Below are 16,330 nucleotides of genomic sequence, written 5' to 3' on the forward strand. Positions count from 1 at the left end.
TAATTCACTGCCCTGGAGAGTTGGGGGTGGGCCTGGGGAGTAGGGTTGCCAAGTCCAAGAAATACTTGGGGACTTTGGGGACGGAGCCAGGAGACTTTGGGGGTGGAACCAGGAGCAAGGTTGTGACAAACATCATTGAACTCCAAAGGGAGTTTTGGCCATCACTTTTCAAGGGACCGCACACCTTTTAAATGCCTCCCTCCACTGGAAATAATGAAGGATAGGGGTACCTGGTTTTAGGGCCCATAGAGTTGTACCCCCTGGTTCAATCATTTTGAAAGTTGGAGGGTATTTTGGGGAGAGGCACTGGATGCTATGCTGAAAATTTGGTGCCTCTACCTCAAAAAACAGCCCCCCTGCAAGCCCTAGATAACCACAGATCAAATTTTCCATTATACCTTATGAGAATTGGTCGCCACAGGGAATAATGGCGTGCTAGCAGACATTTCCCTCCCCTGCTTTCTCATGACCCTGAAGCAGGGGGAGGGGTTCCAAACCAGGGAATCCCCTGCCCCCACCTGGGGATTGGCAACCCTACTGGGGAGACTGCAGCAGTGGTGTAATTCCACAGCATGTGCCCTCTGAAGCTGCCATTTCCTTCAGAGGGATTGGTCTCATGCGATCTGGAAATCAGTTGTAATTCCAGAACGCCAGGTCCCAGCTAGAGGATTGCAACCCTACTCTACCCTACCCCTGCCCTTCTAGAACCTTTGGAACATTATGACCTCACGAGTCCAGAATCCAGCTTTCTCCAAGCCTTTATAACAAGCAAGAAGAACAAAAGCACGCCAGCTAGCACCTCCTGCCCCTTAGCTTTCTCAAACGACAGCTGACTACAGGAGGGTACAGAAGATGAGCTGGAAGGATCCATTTATAACCATCACCTTCCCCAGTAAAGTTGTCCTCACCATTGCCTCCATCCTCCTGTTTCTCATTCACACGGGAGTCATCATTGGAGACCTGTATCACTTCCTTGGATCCCAGAGGGTGGATCTAATGAGTTTCCGTTATACCATAACTCTTTTGGTAAACATAATGCCCCTTTGCCTAAATTGCAGAAGCTTGTGTGGGAGAGATTATTTTTGGATTGTGGCAATAGAAATAGGCAAGCCCTGGCAGGAGATAGAAACCAAACTAGGGGCCAGGTTGTATGAAACATTAGCCACCTGTACAAACAGTTTACAAGGATTAAACAATTTAACTTCAGAACTGTATAAAAATATCAGATGAAGAGCTATTTGAGTCTCAAAAGTTTATTCCTTGAAAATCTTGTTGGTCTCTGAAGTGTTATTGGACTCTAATCTTGCTAATAAAACCTCGTATGCATCAGTTATATAGTGCTTTCCATTATCTTGTAACCCTGGTTAGTTCGTATCTGGGAGACCACCAAAGTCCAGGGCTGCTACACAGAGCCAAGCAGTGGCAAACCATCTCTGAATATCTCTTGACTTGAAAACCTCATGGGTCACTGTAAGTCAGCTGTGATTTGATGGCAAAAAAAAAAACTTGTAACTCTTACAAAAGAGCTAGTTTGGTGTAGTGGTTAAGTATGCTCTTACCTGGGAGAACCTAGTTTGATTCCCCACTCCTTCAAATGCACCTGCTGATGTGACCTTGAGTCAGTCACAAGTTCTCACATAGCTGTTCTGCTCAACAGGACCGGATCTACGTGTTTTTTTTTGGGGGGGGGGGGGTGGGGGGCAAAATAAAAAATGGTGCCCCCTTATGGGCCATTCTCTTATGGTCCCATAGAATACAATGGGCTCCATACCCAATTTGGTGCCCACCCCTCTGTCAGCGCCCAGGGCAAGCACCCCCCCTGCCCCCCCAGATCCGGCTTTGCTGCTCAAAAGCAGTTCTGGGAGAGCTCTCTCAGCTTCACCTACCTCACAGGGTGCCTGTTGTGGGGAGGGGGAAGGAAAGGAGATTGAAAGCTGCTCTGAGACTCCTTCAGTTAGTGAAGGGTAGGGTATAAATCCAATCTCTTCACAAATTGCAGACTTGGGACGTGCTGAAAGAATGCTTTGTCTAAGGCTACGTACCTAGTGAGTCTGTGGCAGAAACAGGTTTGAACCAGGGATGTCTTGGCCTGTTGCTCCCTCTTTTAGCCAATGTATTAAACCAGCTTGATATAGTTTATAAGTCTCTTTAGTACCCACCAATTAAGTAGACAGAACAGTTAAGGCGGACAGCTTTTACCCGCTGACGAAACAAGGATTCTAAATGGTACAAAACCAGGAGACTGGTTGTTGTTCCAGATTAATTCAGAAGCAGAAGATGAAGGAGACATCTTGGAAATGTAATGTAGAACTGGAAAAATAGTAAGGTAGACACAGGCAGGATTACAGTGGGTGAGGATCAGAATGTACAGTACTTTAAAAACAATCGTAGGAGATAGGAAATTGGAGAGGGGTCAAAGTGCTGGGAAGCAGCCTGTCTACAAGAGTGTGATCAACTTCCTGAGCTCACTATGGGGGTGGGAGGAGACAGAGGAAGATGTGTCCTTCTCACCTCTCCTCTTTCCCCCCTCCCCCCCCCCAACTAAGAATTACCATTGGCCAAGAAGACAGGTACATTTACTTTTTTTTTTTTGCTTTCCATGGACTAATATTTTCAAGGATAGTTTTCTGCTAGTGAAACCCAGTTGAACAATGGAAGAGAGAAGAAAAGTGCTAAGAGAAAACCCACCACACTGAGAAAAACCTTTCCGTACTTCTTGCCAACAACGAATGTGCTCATGCACACCCAAAATATCTCTTTGAGACAAAGATTTTTACATTGCCTTTTTTGTTCTGCAGTTCTCACAAGTGGTCAGCTTTTACTGGGCTCTGCTCGCAACCATCTACACCTTGCAAGCAGAAGACAGCGTACTGATGTGCTTTGCTCTCACATCTTTCGGTGAGGACTTGAAACTTAAGTGAGGGGGAGAGATGGGAGGATAGCCAATCAAATCAGAGACATGGCAAGCAGCTAGAACTAGAGTCCCAAACGCACTGAACAAGCCCCCAACTTATTAGGTGGGACAGCCTAGTTCCATTCAAAGAAAAAGACCAAATCCTGATGTACCACTGGAGAAGCCAAAAGCTGCCTGGGGCAGTAAGATATTTCCCCCTTATCTTTGCCCTTCTAGCCTTGAGCCTCTAAAAGTCTATGGCTTTACTACTGCTCCTGAAAGTATACAACCCTTCCTTCTGCCTTGCTTCCCCCTTTGCTAAAAGGGATTTTCTTCTTCCTTCACAGCAATAATTCAGGTGTCTAGAATGCTGATGCCCACCTCCTCTTAAGTTGGGGGTTCCTAATGCTGTGCCCGTGGGCACCACAGTGGCTCACCAACACCTTTCTTGGTGCCTGCCAAGTGTTTTTAGAAACTGAGTGGGGCCAGATGGGACTATTGGCAGAAGGGCTTCTGATTTGACACTGGAGATCTGACTGGCTGTGCAGATTTTCAAAAACGTTGCTTTGGCAGCAACTGTCACCACAGCATGAGGGTCTTCGCTGTGTGAATGAAGGTAACCTGTGTGCATGCAAAAAAAAATAATTACAAGCAATATGCTCATTTAAAAAGACATCCTGTTATAGAGCTTCCACCCGAAATGTTGAAGAGCTACTGTTAGAATCATGTATAACTTTACGCCCCGATGTGTGGTTTCCTCCACTTCCTGCAGCAGCCATTCTGTGATTTTCTTTACCCATCCTATGTCAGAATCCCGAAGTAGCCCATAGACTCAAAGAGGCTAGGGACCCCTGGCCTGAGATGTTAAAAAGACAGGCAAATGCTGTAGCACAGGAGCTCAAAGAGGTAGGAACAGGGCTGGCCCTAGACTGTCTGGCACCCTGGGCAAGGCTAACTTCTGGTGTCTCCCTGGCACTGATATAGTCACCAAGTCACATGGGGGCACCCAGTTTGGTGCCCCCAGAAGACTGGTGCCCTAGGAAATTGCCTAGTTTTCCTAGTGGCAGGGCCAGCCCTGGGTGGGAAGGGGAAAGAAAAGGCTGAAGGCAGTACTAAATGCTATTTCTTTCCTCAGGGAAGATGTTTTTAAACATTGCTTGGTTGTAAGAAAATCCTACAATGCATTCTCTCCCCAGTGTGGTGGTAGGGGAAGAAGGAACCATTTATCTAACCTGGAAGAGATTCTCCCATCTCCTCTTTGGCCTACATGTGTACTTAGTTAAATAAGGTTTTTAGTAATATAGAGCGGAATCTAAGAAATCCAACAGATTTGGATTTCCTCTGTCCCAAATCTTTTTTCCCATTCACTGAAACTAAACATATAATTAAGTCAATGTACAGCAAGATGGGGGAGGGGGTGTCACATGACAGTGAACCATCTGGCTGGTATTAACTCTCCAAGGTCTTTTGCACCCCTACTAAGATCTTTCAACATGGGATTTCAGAGCAGGGGTGGCCAAACTGCGGCTCAGGAGCCACATGTGGCTCTTTCACATATATTGTGTGGCTCTTGAAGCTCCCACCACCCCATTGGCCAGCTTGGAGAAGGCATTTGTCTCTTTAAATCACTTCTCCAAGCCAAGCCAGCTGGCGACTTGGACAATGAATTTAAAGTTGCTTTCTTTCCACCTCTCTCCTCCTTTCCCCATCTATTTTCCTTCCTTCCCTCCTTCCTTGCGGCTCTCAGGTATCTCATATTAATATATTGAGGCTCTCAAACACTTGGCATTTATTCTATGAGGCTCTTACGTTAAGCAACTTTGGCCACCCCTGTTCCAGAGACTCAACTAGGGTATTTTGGATGTAAAGCACATGCTCTACCACAGAACCCTCCCCAAAGTTCCCAATTAGGAAAGGAGAAAGCATGGACTTAGCAGCTTCGTCCTGCTGCTTGGAACACAAGACATGATCGATCTCATCCTTTTTCTTTCTGCCTAGCCCTGAACTTTGCAGTCTTCATTGCTCGTTTCATCATGGAGTATCTCACCATTGCCTACAGAGAAGAGCGCTATGAGTAGAGAATCACTTCAAAAGAGAGGACTGAGCAGTTCCCCAAGGAATCTGGGAAATGCCGTTCCAGTTTAACTTTGAGGAACAGAAGCAGCAAAATGGGCTCAGGATTTAGCCAACAGCATTTAATAGAATTGCAACATACAAGTCTATTGCTTTAGTCTCTTACACAGTCTTGTGTTTCTACCAGGCCCTCCACAAACCGTATGAATTGAGGCAGTAAATAAAGCCACATGGGCCTTCTTAGTGTTTTGCAACAGCAGAGTTAGAACAGAGGAATAATCCAGGAGCTCAGGGGGCACACAACTCATCCAGACTCTCAGCTGCTTTCCACACAGTATCATCTGCCGTTTTAAAAGCAGAGTCTTGGGTAACATTTGGAAACTGCTCTCCTCAGAAACCACCACGAGGCTGGTAGTGGTGGTGGAGAGGAGCCTGCAACAGATAGGCAGCTATCTTGAAGATCTGGCAGCCCATCTATTGATTTCAGGGCATCTCAGACCACACACACAAAATAACTTAAAAGCAAACTCCTTAAAGCCCCACCCCCCCAAACAGTAAAAAAGGGAAAAAAAGTGCAACCCACCAACTGTTCTTAACCAGGTTTGAAGAGATGTAGCCATTACAGCCACGAATGCTGTAACATATCCCAATAATCAGTTCCCCTGAATCTCATCAAAAGGCCCACTGAGCCAGATATGGAACTTAAGCCCAAACAGGACAAATTTTTCATCAGGGCCAGTAATGCAGCAAATACTGTGGACCTATGAGAGCAAGGTCCTGCCCACCCACATATTATGGAGTTTGTGTGTGTTTGGCGGGGGGGAAGAGTTCCTCCATTGCTTGATGCCTTTCTTAGCTACAGAAACTCCACAGATGGGCAAACCAAAGGAAGCAGGGGTGTCATCCGCTGGGTCGGCAGCTTGTCTCTTTTAGAATGCCACCACATTGAAAAGAGAGACTCAGGAATGATATAAGTCTGGCAAGTGTCCTGGTTTGGATAGCACCCATCTCTTCATGGCAAGCGCTCTCATGCACGCTCCAGATCGATGGAGGCACTCCTGGCATTCATGGAACACAGGTGGCTTGTCGAAAAATGGTCCCGCTCGATATAGGAGGAGGAGGAGGACCAACACCAGGGGATCAAACAGCATCAGATACTACTGCTGGCTTGGGAAAGTGAACACTGGGGGGGATTCTACCATTCCCTTCAATGAAAATCTTAAACACTATGTCAGGGAAAAGCATACAAACAACCCTCTCAGCCTCCACTACCTCCTAAGCTGAGGACGTGGCCAAGTGACAAGGGAAACCTGGAATGACCTTCCCAACAACAGATGTAGGCTTGGATGAATACAGCAGGAAGGGGTTCCAGAAAGTGGCAGCTGACAGAACAAGACTCAGTACCCTTGTTTTCCTCTAAAGCATCAGGGCAATCTGCCAAGCAGATGCAGCAGCCCCCTGCTGGAAATCCATCTGGTGGGCCTCCTCTGTTGCCCACGTGACTTTGTAGACCAGTATCCCTGAAGGCTACCAATAGCAGGCTCCAAAAAGCGAAAGTCCCGAGCTTGGGATCCACATTGAACAGGAGAGAAAGAGGAAGACTGCCCCCCTTCACTCAGGGCATCTTCCTTTAAGCTACCAAGGTGGGCCTTGCGGGCTTCAGAGCCAGGCTGTGCTCTTTCAGGGAAAGAGGTTCATCTGGCTGCAGAGATTTTCCAGGGAGCCATCCCCAGTTCAGTCTTCCCCAAGTAGCCGGGAGCTCTGGAGCAGGGCAGAACATACAGCAGGGGTGGGGGAAGCTGCCCAACTCACTGCTGCCCAACTCGGATGTGTGGGTTGAACATGGGGTCCAGGTTGGGGTCATTGTCAGCTGAGGCCCGTCCCAGCTTCATCATGATGATGATGAGTGTGAGGAAGCCGATCCCTCCAATCAGGAGCAGGATGATGAACCTCTGCATCAAGGACCGCGGTTGCTTCCTGGAGCTGAAACGGTTCCTGCCAGGAGGAAGGTATAGAAACTATCATTGACACCCTCTCTCAATATGGTGAGAACATCTGCATGGAAGAAGCTGAAGCCAGACTGCTTGAGCTTCTATGAGGTCACAGCATGGCCAACCATTCAGCCGAGAAGAATGACAGAGACGGAATACTAAGAAACAATACAGGCAGAGGAACTGAAGCCAAAAGGAAAAGCAGCAGTTGAATGTCACCAATGAAACCAGACAGCCAAGGTTTATATAACACAACTATTAAACACAGAAAACACTTAAATATTGATTTGGGGCAATGATCTGACCTAACTCAATACTGTCTAATCTTACCCAAATTGGCTCCCCAAAGACTGAGGCAAGGAATGTTTTTCCAAACACTTGTTACTTGAGATTGTGTATTTAAAGGTACCAGGGATTGAACCCAGGGCCAAATCTCTTGCGTAATAGCACCCATTGTCTGCGCCTCTTCTCTCAACCCCTGTCAGAGCATCGAGGACTGAAGTGCTCCAGGGTCAGATAAAGCCTTGCCAGAAACCATCACTCTGCAACATTTTGCATAATTTATTTTTACTTATTTCATTGGTTGGATTTCCATCCCGCCCTTCCCACAAGTGGGCTCAGGGTGGGTAACATCACATTTCTTCCAGCAGTGGATATACCCAGTACAGGATATGGAAAAGATGAACAGCAGTGACTGGGAAGCAACAGTTTCCCAGCCCAAGACACAGCAAAGAGAAGCCTTCGCCATTTCCTCACCCTGAAAGTCAGCCCAGTTCTTCTGCACTTACTTAAGCAGCTGGGCCAGCCAGCCAAGAGCCGGACGCCGGCGGTACTTGTCTTCGTCAAAGTCTATCCGAGTGTCAGAGGCTCTGCCACCACCGCCTTCTCGAGTGTCATAAACTTTCCGTGGTGAAGAAGCTGGAGGAAAGAGAACAGATTATGGAGTGGAAAGCAGGAGCTGAAAAAAGCTCCTCACCCCCCAAATGTATTGAGGCATGCAAAACTAGTTGCCAAACGGATCGCAATGAATCCTGCCCAATGTGCCATCCTTGTTTTCCAGTCATAACTTTCCCTCTCTTCTTCACTTGGCATGGGCATACACCCATCTCTTCTCACTCTCATTCTGCAGACAACCACGGCCATTGGGGGTGAGGGGCAGAAGCAACAAGGCAGTGATCCATCCAGGCTGGACTCAGCTCCAACCAGGAGTGCCTCCTCACAACTTTCAGATTCCAACTGCTGTTGGTGAGGCTATTGGAGGAAGGCAGCATGCAGCCGGGCACATCTCTGCTATGCCCCACTCCTCTTTGCTCTTGCATATTTGCTGGCTTTTGTTATGACATTTTGGGTGATAGGGTGCGTGCATGAGTGAAATCTACCCTCCCACCCCCCCACCCCCCCGATGGGGATCCTAAGCAGCTTACGCAGTTCACCTCTCCTCCAATTTATCCTCACAAAAATCCTGTGAGGTAGTTTAGGCTAAGTGGCCCAAAGTTACCCAGCCAGCTCCCCTGGCAGATCTGGGACTTGAACCTGGGGCTCCCATATCCTAGGTCTAACACTTTAACCACTACACCACATCGTCTTTCACTGTGGATACCATCTCCACTTCACCAACCAAGCCACAGCAGATCTTTCAGCCTTGGTTTGCTTGATCTGTAAGCCCTGTTAGCTATGACTATGAATTCTTCCTCTTTCCCTGCATCTCTAGCTACTCCTGGAACACTCCTTTGCATCTCTAAATTATTCAGCATTCTAAATAATGCTGGCTGGGACTGCTAAAACTCAGAAGAGGTTGAATTCTTCTACAGTGAAGGCAGCCAAGGAACAGAATTGTCACCTTTGACCTCAAGAAATAGGCCTAGCCAGCTTCCAGAGACCACAAGGCTCACCAGCTTGTCTTGTTACATTAGGAGGGTGGACAAGATCAGCTTACCCTCTTTCATTTAGCCCTGTCCCCCAAACTAAAGGAACAGAACCACCCCTTTGGCTCTGTAAGCAAGAACCTCCCCCCCCCCCTTCAAGAGGCAACCCAGAATGTTTTGCAGCTGTGCTACTTCAGGTATGAAGGTGGCTGCAAGCCATTAAAGGTAGAATACCAAGAAGGGAGGTTCTGCTTAAGGGTGTACCTGCATTCATGATGACTGGCTCCCCACCCAAGGCGTTCATGCTGATGACCGTGTGCTGCTCCTGCAGGCCCCCGTTGTTCAGGCCTTGCTGCTGCTGGGAGGAGGGGAGGGCGGCACTCGTGCTGTAGGCAAAGGCGGACTGGGAGCTCTGCTGGCTGGCATCCTCTGAACTGACGACTGGAGAGAGAAAGGACGAGAGAGAGTAATGACTTGGTTGGGCCTTGGTTTGCCTCTTCCCACCCATCACAGGATGTGTTGCTAGGATCTTGGGCTCCTCTTAAAGCAAATGCCTAGCTCTTATGGGGACTGAGATGCACTTCATTTATACTGTCTCTCAAAGCATCACACGTCGCCATAAAAAAATGGGAAGAAGACTTTAAAATGTAAGACCCCCACAAATACCCAAATCATCAAAGCAGCAGAGTTCATGAAAACAGATGACTAAGAAAAGGAAAGACCAAGAACACGTCAGATTAACTACAAAAAGCAAGCTAAATGCTTTTCACTCATCTACGGAACATCCCCAGACAGGAAGCCAAACTAACCACCCTTCGCTCAGCCCAGGGCAGCAACCAAGAAGGCTCTGCGTCTTACAAAGGCCAGTTGCCAATTTAAAACGCTGGAGCAAGTTCATACAGGAAAATGCAGTCCCCAGTATACAAAGGGGTCCATTCTGAGTTTAGAAAACACAGTGAATTAGGCCTAGAAACATACTGGTAACCAACTGGGTGGTTTTAATGTATGGCCCTTAATAATTGATCAAGTAAGCCAGGGGTGGTCAACGGTAGCTCTCCAGATGTTTTTTTTGCCTACAACTCCCATCAGCCCCAGCCAGCATGGCCAATGGCTGGGGCTGATGGGAGTTGTAGGCAAAAAACATCTGGAGAGCTACTGTTGGCCACCTCTGAAGTAAGCAATGCATGATCTGGTGCTTCCATGGACAAGAGATGGTGCTTCTGCAATCTGCACAGCTTCTGGCTGCTAAAACTCACCTGTGAAGCTGGACCAGTCAGTATAGTCAGTGGTGTCATGTGAATCTATTTCCTGGAGCACCTCAGCTTCATCAATCTGATGGAAACAGAAACAAAGCAGAGGATAATGATGCAGACTGAGAAAGCAAGGGGACTCAGTGGGGACTCAAAGAAAGCTTCAGAAGCAAGGAGACAGAGAGAGGCTGACACTGTTGCCCCAGCCCAAAAGTCTGTCTTTGGCTAGGCCTGCCTGGCTAAGGGTTTTCTCTTCATTGGCAGGGATGTGCCAAACCTGTACTTTCATTTCCATGGATGTTTCCATCGCCCTATAGCAGGGGTGGGGAGCCTTTTTTCTACCAAGGGCCATACAGATATTTAGAACATCATTTGCGGACCATAAAAAATTATCAACTTAAAAAAGTGCTCCGCTGAGGGAGAATGATTCTGGCCAGCAAAATTGATGCAAATTGTTTTTCTATTTGAAGTCATGCGGGGAGAGCCTAATCTGGCCCGCGCGCACACACACACACACACACCTGGCCCTCCGCCCTCCGCAAATGCATAGGTCCAGGGCTTTTTTGTAGAAAAAGCCACAGGAACTCATTAGCATATTAGACCACATCCCCTAATGTTAGCATATTAGGTCACACACTCATTAGCATATTAGGCCACACCATCTGGGATAATCAAGTGCAAACTGAACTGTGACAGTAACTTTTCCAGGCCCTGCAGTAATTCTGGCCAACCAGCCAGGACCCAGGGAGGCTGCTGCACAGTACATCTGGGCCCTGTGATTCCTGCCTGGCCCTGGGGAGGCTGCTGCACAGTGCAGCTGGGCCCCACAATCGTTGCTGGCCAGCCAGGCCCCAGTGAGGCTGCCATATTGCTCAGTTTGGCCCAGCAATCCCCGAGGGCCACACCAAGTGACCTCAAGGGCCACATATGGCCCTTGGGACAGAGGTTCCCCACCCCTGCCCTATAGAATAGGCATGAGCACTCGAGAAGCAATTCAATAACTGCTAGAAATGTAAGATTTCTAGAAATTTTGAAGCAATGAGAAAAAACTAGGTTGAAAACACTGGGGGGGGGGGGTAAACAGCTTCTTGGGGGGGGGGGCTAGGAAATATACAATACTTAAGGTAAAGGTGGTTCCCTGTGCAAACACCAGTCATTTCTGACTGGGGTGATGTTGCATCACAACGTTTTCACAGCAGACTTTTTCAAGGGTGGTTTGCCATTGTCTTCCCCAGTCATCTACACTTCCCCCCAGCAAGCTGGGTACTCATTTTACCGACCTTGGAAGGATAGAAGGCTGAGTCTACCTCGAGCTGGCTACCTGAACCCAGCTTCCGCTGAGTTTGAGCTCAGGTTGTGAGCAGAGAGTTTGACTGCAGTATTACCACTCTGCGCCATGGGGCTCTCTACACAATACTTAATGTCCTATCAAACCTAAACCTATTTTGCTGCTTTAAACAACATAGAATGCACCACCTAAATTCCATAACTTATTCAGCATATAATGCAGTGCCATTTGGCATGCCTGTGAATATATACAACTAGTAACTCCTTAATATAGACAACTAGTAACTTCTTAATGTTCTACCAACAAAAATGCAAGTGTCCCCAATACTTGGGAGACAACTGCAAACTGATACACCCCATACTACAGTAGAACATTTTTATTTGTTCAGTCTGACATATTTGGATATCGTCAAACTCCGTAACACTGATAATGCTGATACCTAATAATTACCAAACTTATTATCATCATCACTAATTGTTGTCAAAACTATTCATACTTAAACAATAAGTGTATCCTTAAAACTGTTGTACTTATCTGTAGCGTACACAGGAATCATCATCTAATGCTGCAAACTGTCTTACATATTCATCTCAAGTATGTAAAACCATATCTTAAAAAGTATTCCAAAAGGGTAAAAATCAGTCTTTTTTTAGCACTCTCCAAAATTTCTTTTATGAGAAGTGGAAAATGAGGGCTGCCATCCCTTTAGCAAACATGGGGACTTATCTCACCCACCCCAAACCACAGATCCTCTTGTCCCTAATGGATGCAAGAAGGCATATATTCCTCCCCTGCTCCCAACCAAGAGCTTCCCCCCACACCCAGTTCTATTGCTTTATACAAGATGAGCGCACAAAATTAAAACAAGAATATTGTAACTCTTAAGATGCGGACATATTTGAAACACTGGGCACAGTTCTGATCACCCCTTTCAGCTAAAAAACTTTCTTCTATGCAGAAAAGTTAAAACATTTAGGGCATTTAAATATGGGGGGCATTTAAATGTAGAGGTAGGAGTGGGGGGAGGTCACTGAGAAAGCAGGTAGAGATTTTTCTGTTTCAGTATCAGATGCTGGATTCACCCAGTGAAACTGACTGGCAATTGGAAGGGACCTCCAGGGTCATCTAGTACAACCCTCTGCACAATGCAGGAACTTCACAAATACCTTCCCCCACACACCCTTCCAGCTCTCCTCATGATCTGCCTAATTCACAGAATCAGCATTGCTGTAAGATGGCCATCTAGCCCCTGTTTAAAAACCTGCCAGGAAGGAAAGCCCACCACCTCCCGAAGAAGACTGTTCCACTGAGGAACCGCTCCAACTAATCCAAGGAAGACGAAAGAACCTGACTAACAATTGATCCAAGGAAAGACTATTAACTTACATTGTTGTAAAGGCACACTGGTGAGATTGCTTCATTAAAATTATTTGTCCACAGCAATGAGCCATAATGGCTAAACAGAACCAATTATTTCAGGGGCACTGAATACCTGTCGGCTAAGGGACAGACAAAGCAGGGAAGGTAGGTGCTGTTGTACTATGCTTGGGGACTTCTGAAAAGCATCTAGCAAAAAAATAAAATGTGTCTTTTTGGCTCAATCCAGCACAGCTCTCCATCCGCCAAGGGAAGGCAGGATATAAATTTGATAAAATAAAAATATAAAATAAATCAATGCTCCCCACCATGGCACAATCAGAACACTTATTTGTGAATTTGTATTTTATGTCTTGGCAGAGCCCCAACAATATTTTGTGACATTTCTACTTGGTAGCCATCATCCTTCCTATCATGCTACCCTTATTCCTTGCAGTCTTTTGCTCTAACTTGATAGTTTGATTTCTTATGCTGTACACCGAACACATACATACAGCAACCCCCTTTTAATTCAAGAACCATGCAAGCCCTCCCTCGCAGCCACAATTATACAGCAGATTAAGATCTACATAAACAAAACAGGCAACAAGATATCAGGGTTTCCATTTGCATGCCTCTGCCCAGAAGTGTACTGAAAGACATGCTGCTTACCAGTGGGAGCCCAAGGCCAGCCCGAGCCCAGTTGACTGTTGATAGCTTCTCTCGCAGCACTGATGCCACTGGACTGACCAGGTTGGCAGAGGGGAAGATGGGGGCCTGGCAGCTGGGGCACTGGTAGCCTGCAGGGGCAGTGTTTGGGGGCAGTTGATTTGCCATCTCGTTGAGGCAGGACCAGTGAAAGAGATCTGCAGAGAAGAGGGGACGGGTTGTTAAGGAGACTCCAAAAAAAGCAAAGGGGTTTCAAATTACTTCTGAGAACTGTACACATCTGCAGATGGGCTGACAAAGAGATTACTGACCATAACAGACAAGCCGAACTGTCTCTTTGGTGGAGAGAAGGGTATTGCACAGCCGACAATTGGGATTGTAATCGCTGTCCTGAAGCCACTGGAGGTACGACTGGACAATGCACTGAGAGAGAGGAACATTTGGTGAAGAGGTTGTGGCGATGTACGGCACCTGCTTACAAGAGGCCCTGATTCAACTTTAGCATCTCTGTTTAAACAAGATCTCAGAAAGCACAGCTGGGAAAGGCCTCGGTTCAAGACTCACAGCCAGACAATGAGAGCCAGTTTGGCATAGTGGTTAAGTGCGTGGATTCTTGTCTGGGAGAACCAGGTTTGATTCCCCACTCCTCCACTTGCACCTGCTGGAATGGCCTTGGGTCAGCCATAGCTTTCACAGGAGTTGTCCTTGAAAGGGCAGCTTCTGGAAGAGCTCTCTCAGCCCCATCCACCTCACAGGGTGTCTGTTGTGAGGGGGAAGGTAAAGGAGATTGTGACCGCTCTGAGACTCTGAGATTCAAAGTATAGGGTGGGATATAAATCCAGTATCTTCTTATTCAATATTGAGCTATATGAACAGAACTCAGATATTTCACAAGCCCCTACCACAAAAAAACCAGCTGGAATAAGAAATTTTTATCAAAAGTTGGCAGAACTAAACAACTGCAAGGCACCCTCTGTGTCTGTGAATTTTTTACATGATACATTGGTGGGGACCTCAACGGAAAAAAGACAGTTGCAGAGTATATAGCTGCTGAAAAGACCAAACTCTACTGATTTAAACATTGCTCCTCTGAAGTTTTCCTCCCCATTAGCTGGATTTCCCAAGGTGGCCTTGACTGATGTAATGTTGAGCCCTCATGGATGAGAAGTTCTACCTGTGAGTGGCCATTAGAAACATACTTCTAGGATAGGGGAATTATTTATCCTGCCTAGCTCTGTGAGAACAATACTAGAAAAAAGACACCTGAACGCTGGAGGAAGGTTTTAATATCAGGCTCCCACACCATCTCTTGGAAATGCTTCACTGTCAAGAGATGGAGCACAAGCCATATTCTCGCACTGTTTTGATCTGCTGCAAGTCATCTTCAAGATCATGTGATTGAAAAGCAGGGTATAAATCAATCCCACTCTTCTGTGCCCAGCCCAGCAGTACCATTTACCTTGGCATGGTTAGCAACGATGCAGCTCTCACAGACATTCACCCGGTGCTCAAAGCAGAACAAGTTGGTGACCTTCCTTTTGGGGCATTTACAGAGCCCCATGTTAGTCAGCAGAGTGACAGTTCAGGACCCAAATGAGCTGGACAGGGTAAGAAAACACAGAAAGTGGAGTTACAGTCTTGCCTGGGAGCTTTTCATTTGCATGCCTGACCCAATGCCTCCCACAGTAACGGGGCATAGTTATTTGCTTTTCAGACTACAAAATACACCCATCTGCACTAGTTCCTATATATTCCTTGCTAAAGAAGTTTACAGATCACACAGTTTAGCCTATCCTCCCAGACATTTTAATCAAAGCCTTCATAGCTCCACCTTTCTTTTCCTTTATTCCTCTTGTAGGGCTCCTGCACATTTATCAAGGGAACAAGTGGGCAAACATGAAGATGCACTGAAGGGAAAAGAAGGGCCTGGAAACTTACTCAGGAAGCTGCCCTGAGCCTGCTTCAGCTGGGAAGGCAAGATACAAAACCAATAAGCCTTAAACCTACTGCCTCTTATGCAATTTTCAAAGGTGCAAGAAGGCACAATGATGGAAACAGCCCATGCACAGTGATTTAGGAATAAACCATACTGAATTCAGGTATGCCTTTGATTAAATAACGTTAGTAAGCTGTATACATGATCAGTCTTTATGAAGAAAAAGTGACAGATACTTAAGAGAGAATCCAGGCATTCTCCCCTCCACCCCCGTACATTCCAATCCTACTATGTGGAAGGAAGTCCCAATAAGTGTACTGGTGTTTACTTTTTAATAGATATACACCAGCTTGAAACGTTAACACTTAAAGGATTAAGTCTGATATATTTAGGAAATCTATATACTTCCGGCCTCCAGACACACCAGCTGGTCCTCTACTCAGAGGAATTCCACTCACAATATTACTATATCTCGGTGAAACCTCCCCAACTCTAACCCATACGTCCTAGCCGCAGGACCTTCCTTTGAATCCTGCCGTCCCCGAGAAAGGAAGCCAGGCTCCCTGGCGCCGCCTTTTTACCTCCTCTCTGCAGGAACCCTGGCAACCGGGCCCTCGCTCTTCTCCACCAGCTTCTTCTCCGGCTCAAAAGAAGCCTCTATCCAAGAAACAACAAAAAGGGCGGAGATAGCCAGGCCGGGGGGGGGGGGGCGTTTTTGACCGTTGGCTCCAATGCCACGTCTCTTCCGGGAAAGTCGCGCTGTGATGGCGTCATACATAACAGTGGCGCCCGAGAGGAAAACAACATATGACGCTACAGCGATCGCTTCAAACCATAGAGGCAGAAAGAACTTCCTGTTTGAAGTTGAAAAGCAGGGACCTCTATGGACGCGCAGAGTGGTAACCGCTCTATGTGCTGGCATCTCTGTGGTGAATTCCATCAGCCTTGACATTGGAAGGTAGAATAGGAAGCTGGTTGGCCGGATGTGCCGATCATAGAGATATCACAA

General features: G+C 46.8%; 1 protein-coding gene and 1 long non-coding RNA gene across 2 annotated transcripts; one reads left to right on the forward strand and one right to left on the reverse strand.

Moving 5' to 3' along the window:
• The first annotated feature begins 2,791 nt into the window (after positions 1-2,791).
• On the forward strand, positions 2,792-5,220 carry LOC132581581 (uncharacterized). Its single transcript, XR_009556131.1, has 2 exons — positions 2,792-2,898; positions 4,892-5,220. It is a non-coding gene; the product is annotated as an uncharacterized LOC132581581 (long non-coding RNA).
• ZFPL1 (zinc finger protein like 1) lies at positions 5,074-16,086 on the reverse strand. The gene is made up of 8 exons (XM_060252888.1): positions 15,903-16,086; positions 14,845-14,983; positions 13,697-13,808; positions 13,389-13,582; positions 10,079-10,154; positions 9,087-9,263; positions 7,746-7,875; positions 5,074-6,961 (listed from the first exon to the last, which is right to left on the reverse strand). Exons 2-8 carry the CDS (start codon positions 14,944-14,946, stop codon positions 6,775-6,777), a joined length of 978 nt encoding a protein of 325 aa, XP_060108871.1. The 5' UTR covers positions 14,947-14,983; positions 15,903-16,086; the 3' UTR covers positions 5,074-6,774.
• Between the last annotated feature and the right edge of the window lie 244 nt (positions 16,087-16,330).

The sequence above is a fragment of the Heteronotia binoei genome, chromosome 1 (assembly GCF_032191835.1).
Source record: "Heteronotia binoei isolate CCM8104 ecotype False Entrance Well chromosome 1, APGP_CSIRO_Hbin_v1, whole genome shotgun sequence".
In the NCBI taxonomy this organism is placed as follows: domain Eukaryota; kingdom Metazoa; phylum Chordata; class Lepidosauria; order Squamata; family Gekkonidae; genus Heteronotia; species Heteronotia binoei.

Coding starts and splice junctions, on each gene's coding strand:
- ZFPL1 (XM_060252888.1), bottom strand. CDS start 14,946: ATGGGGCTCTGTAAATGCCCCAAAAGGAAGGTCACCAACTTGTTCTGC. Junction 9,264..10,078: donor TGACTGGTCCAGCTTCACAG/GTGAGTTTTAGC, acceptor TTCTCTCTCCAG/TCGTCAGTTCAGAGGATGCC. Junction 6,962..7,745: donor TGGCTGGCCCAGCTGCTTAA/GTAAGTGCAGAA, acceptor TCCTCCTGGCAG/GAACCGTTTCAGCTCCAGGA.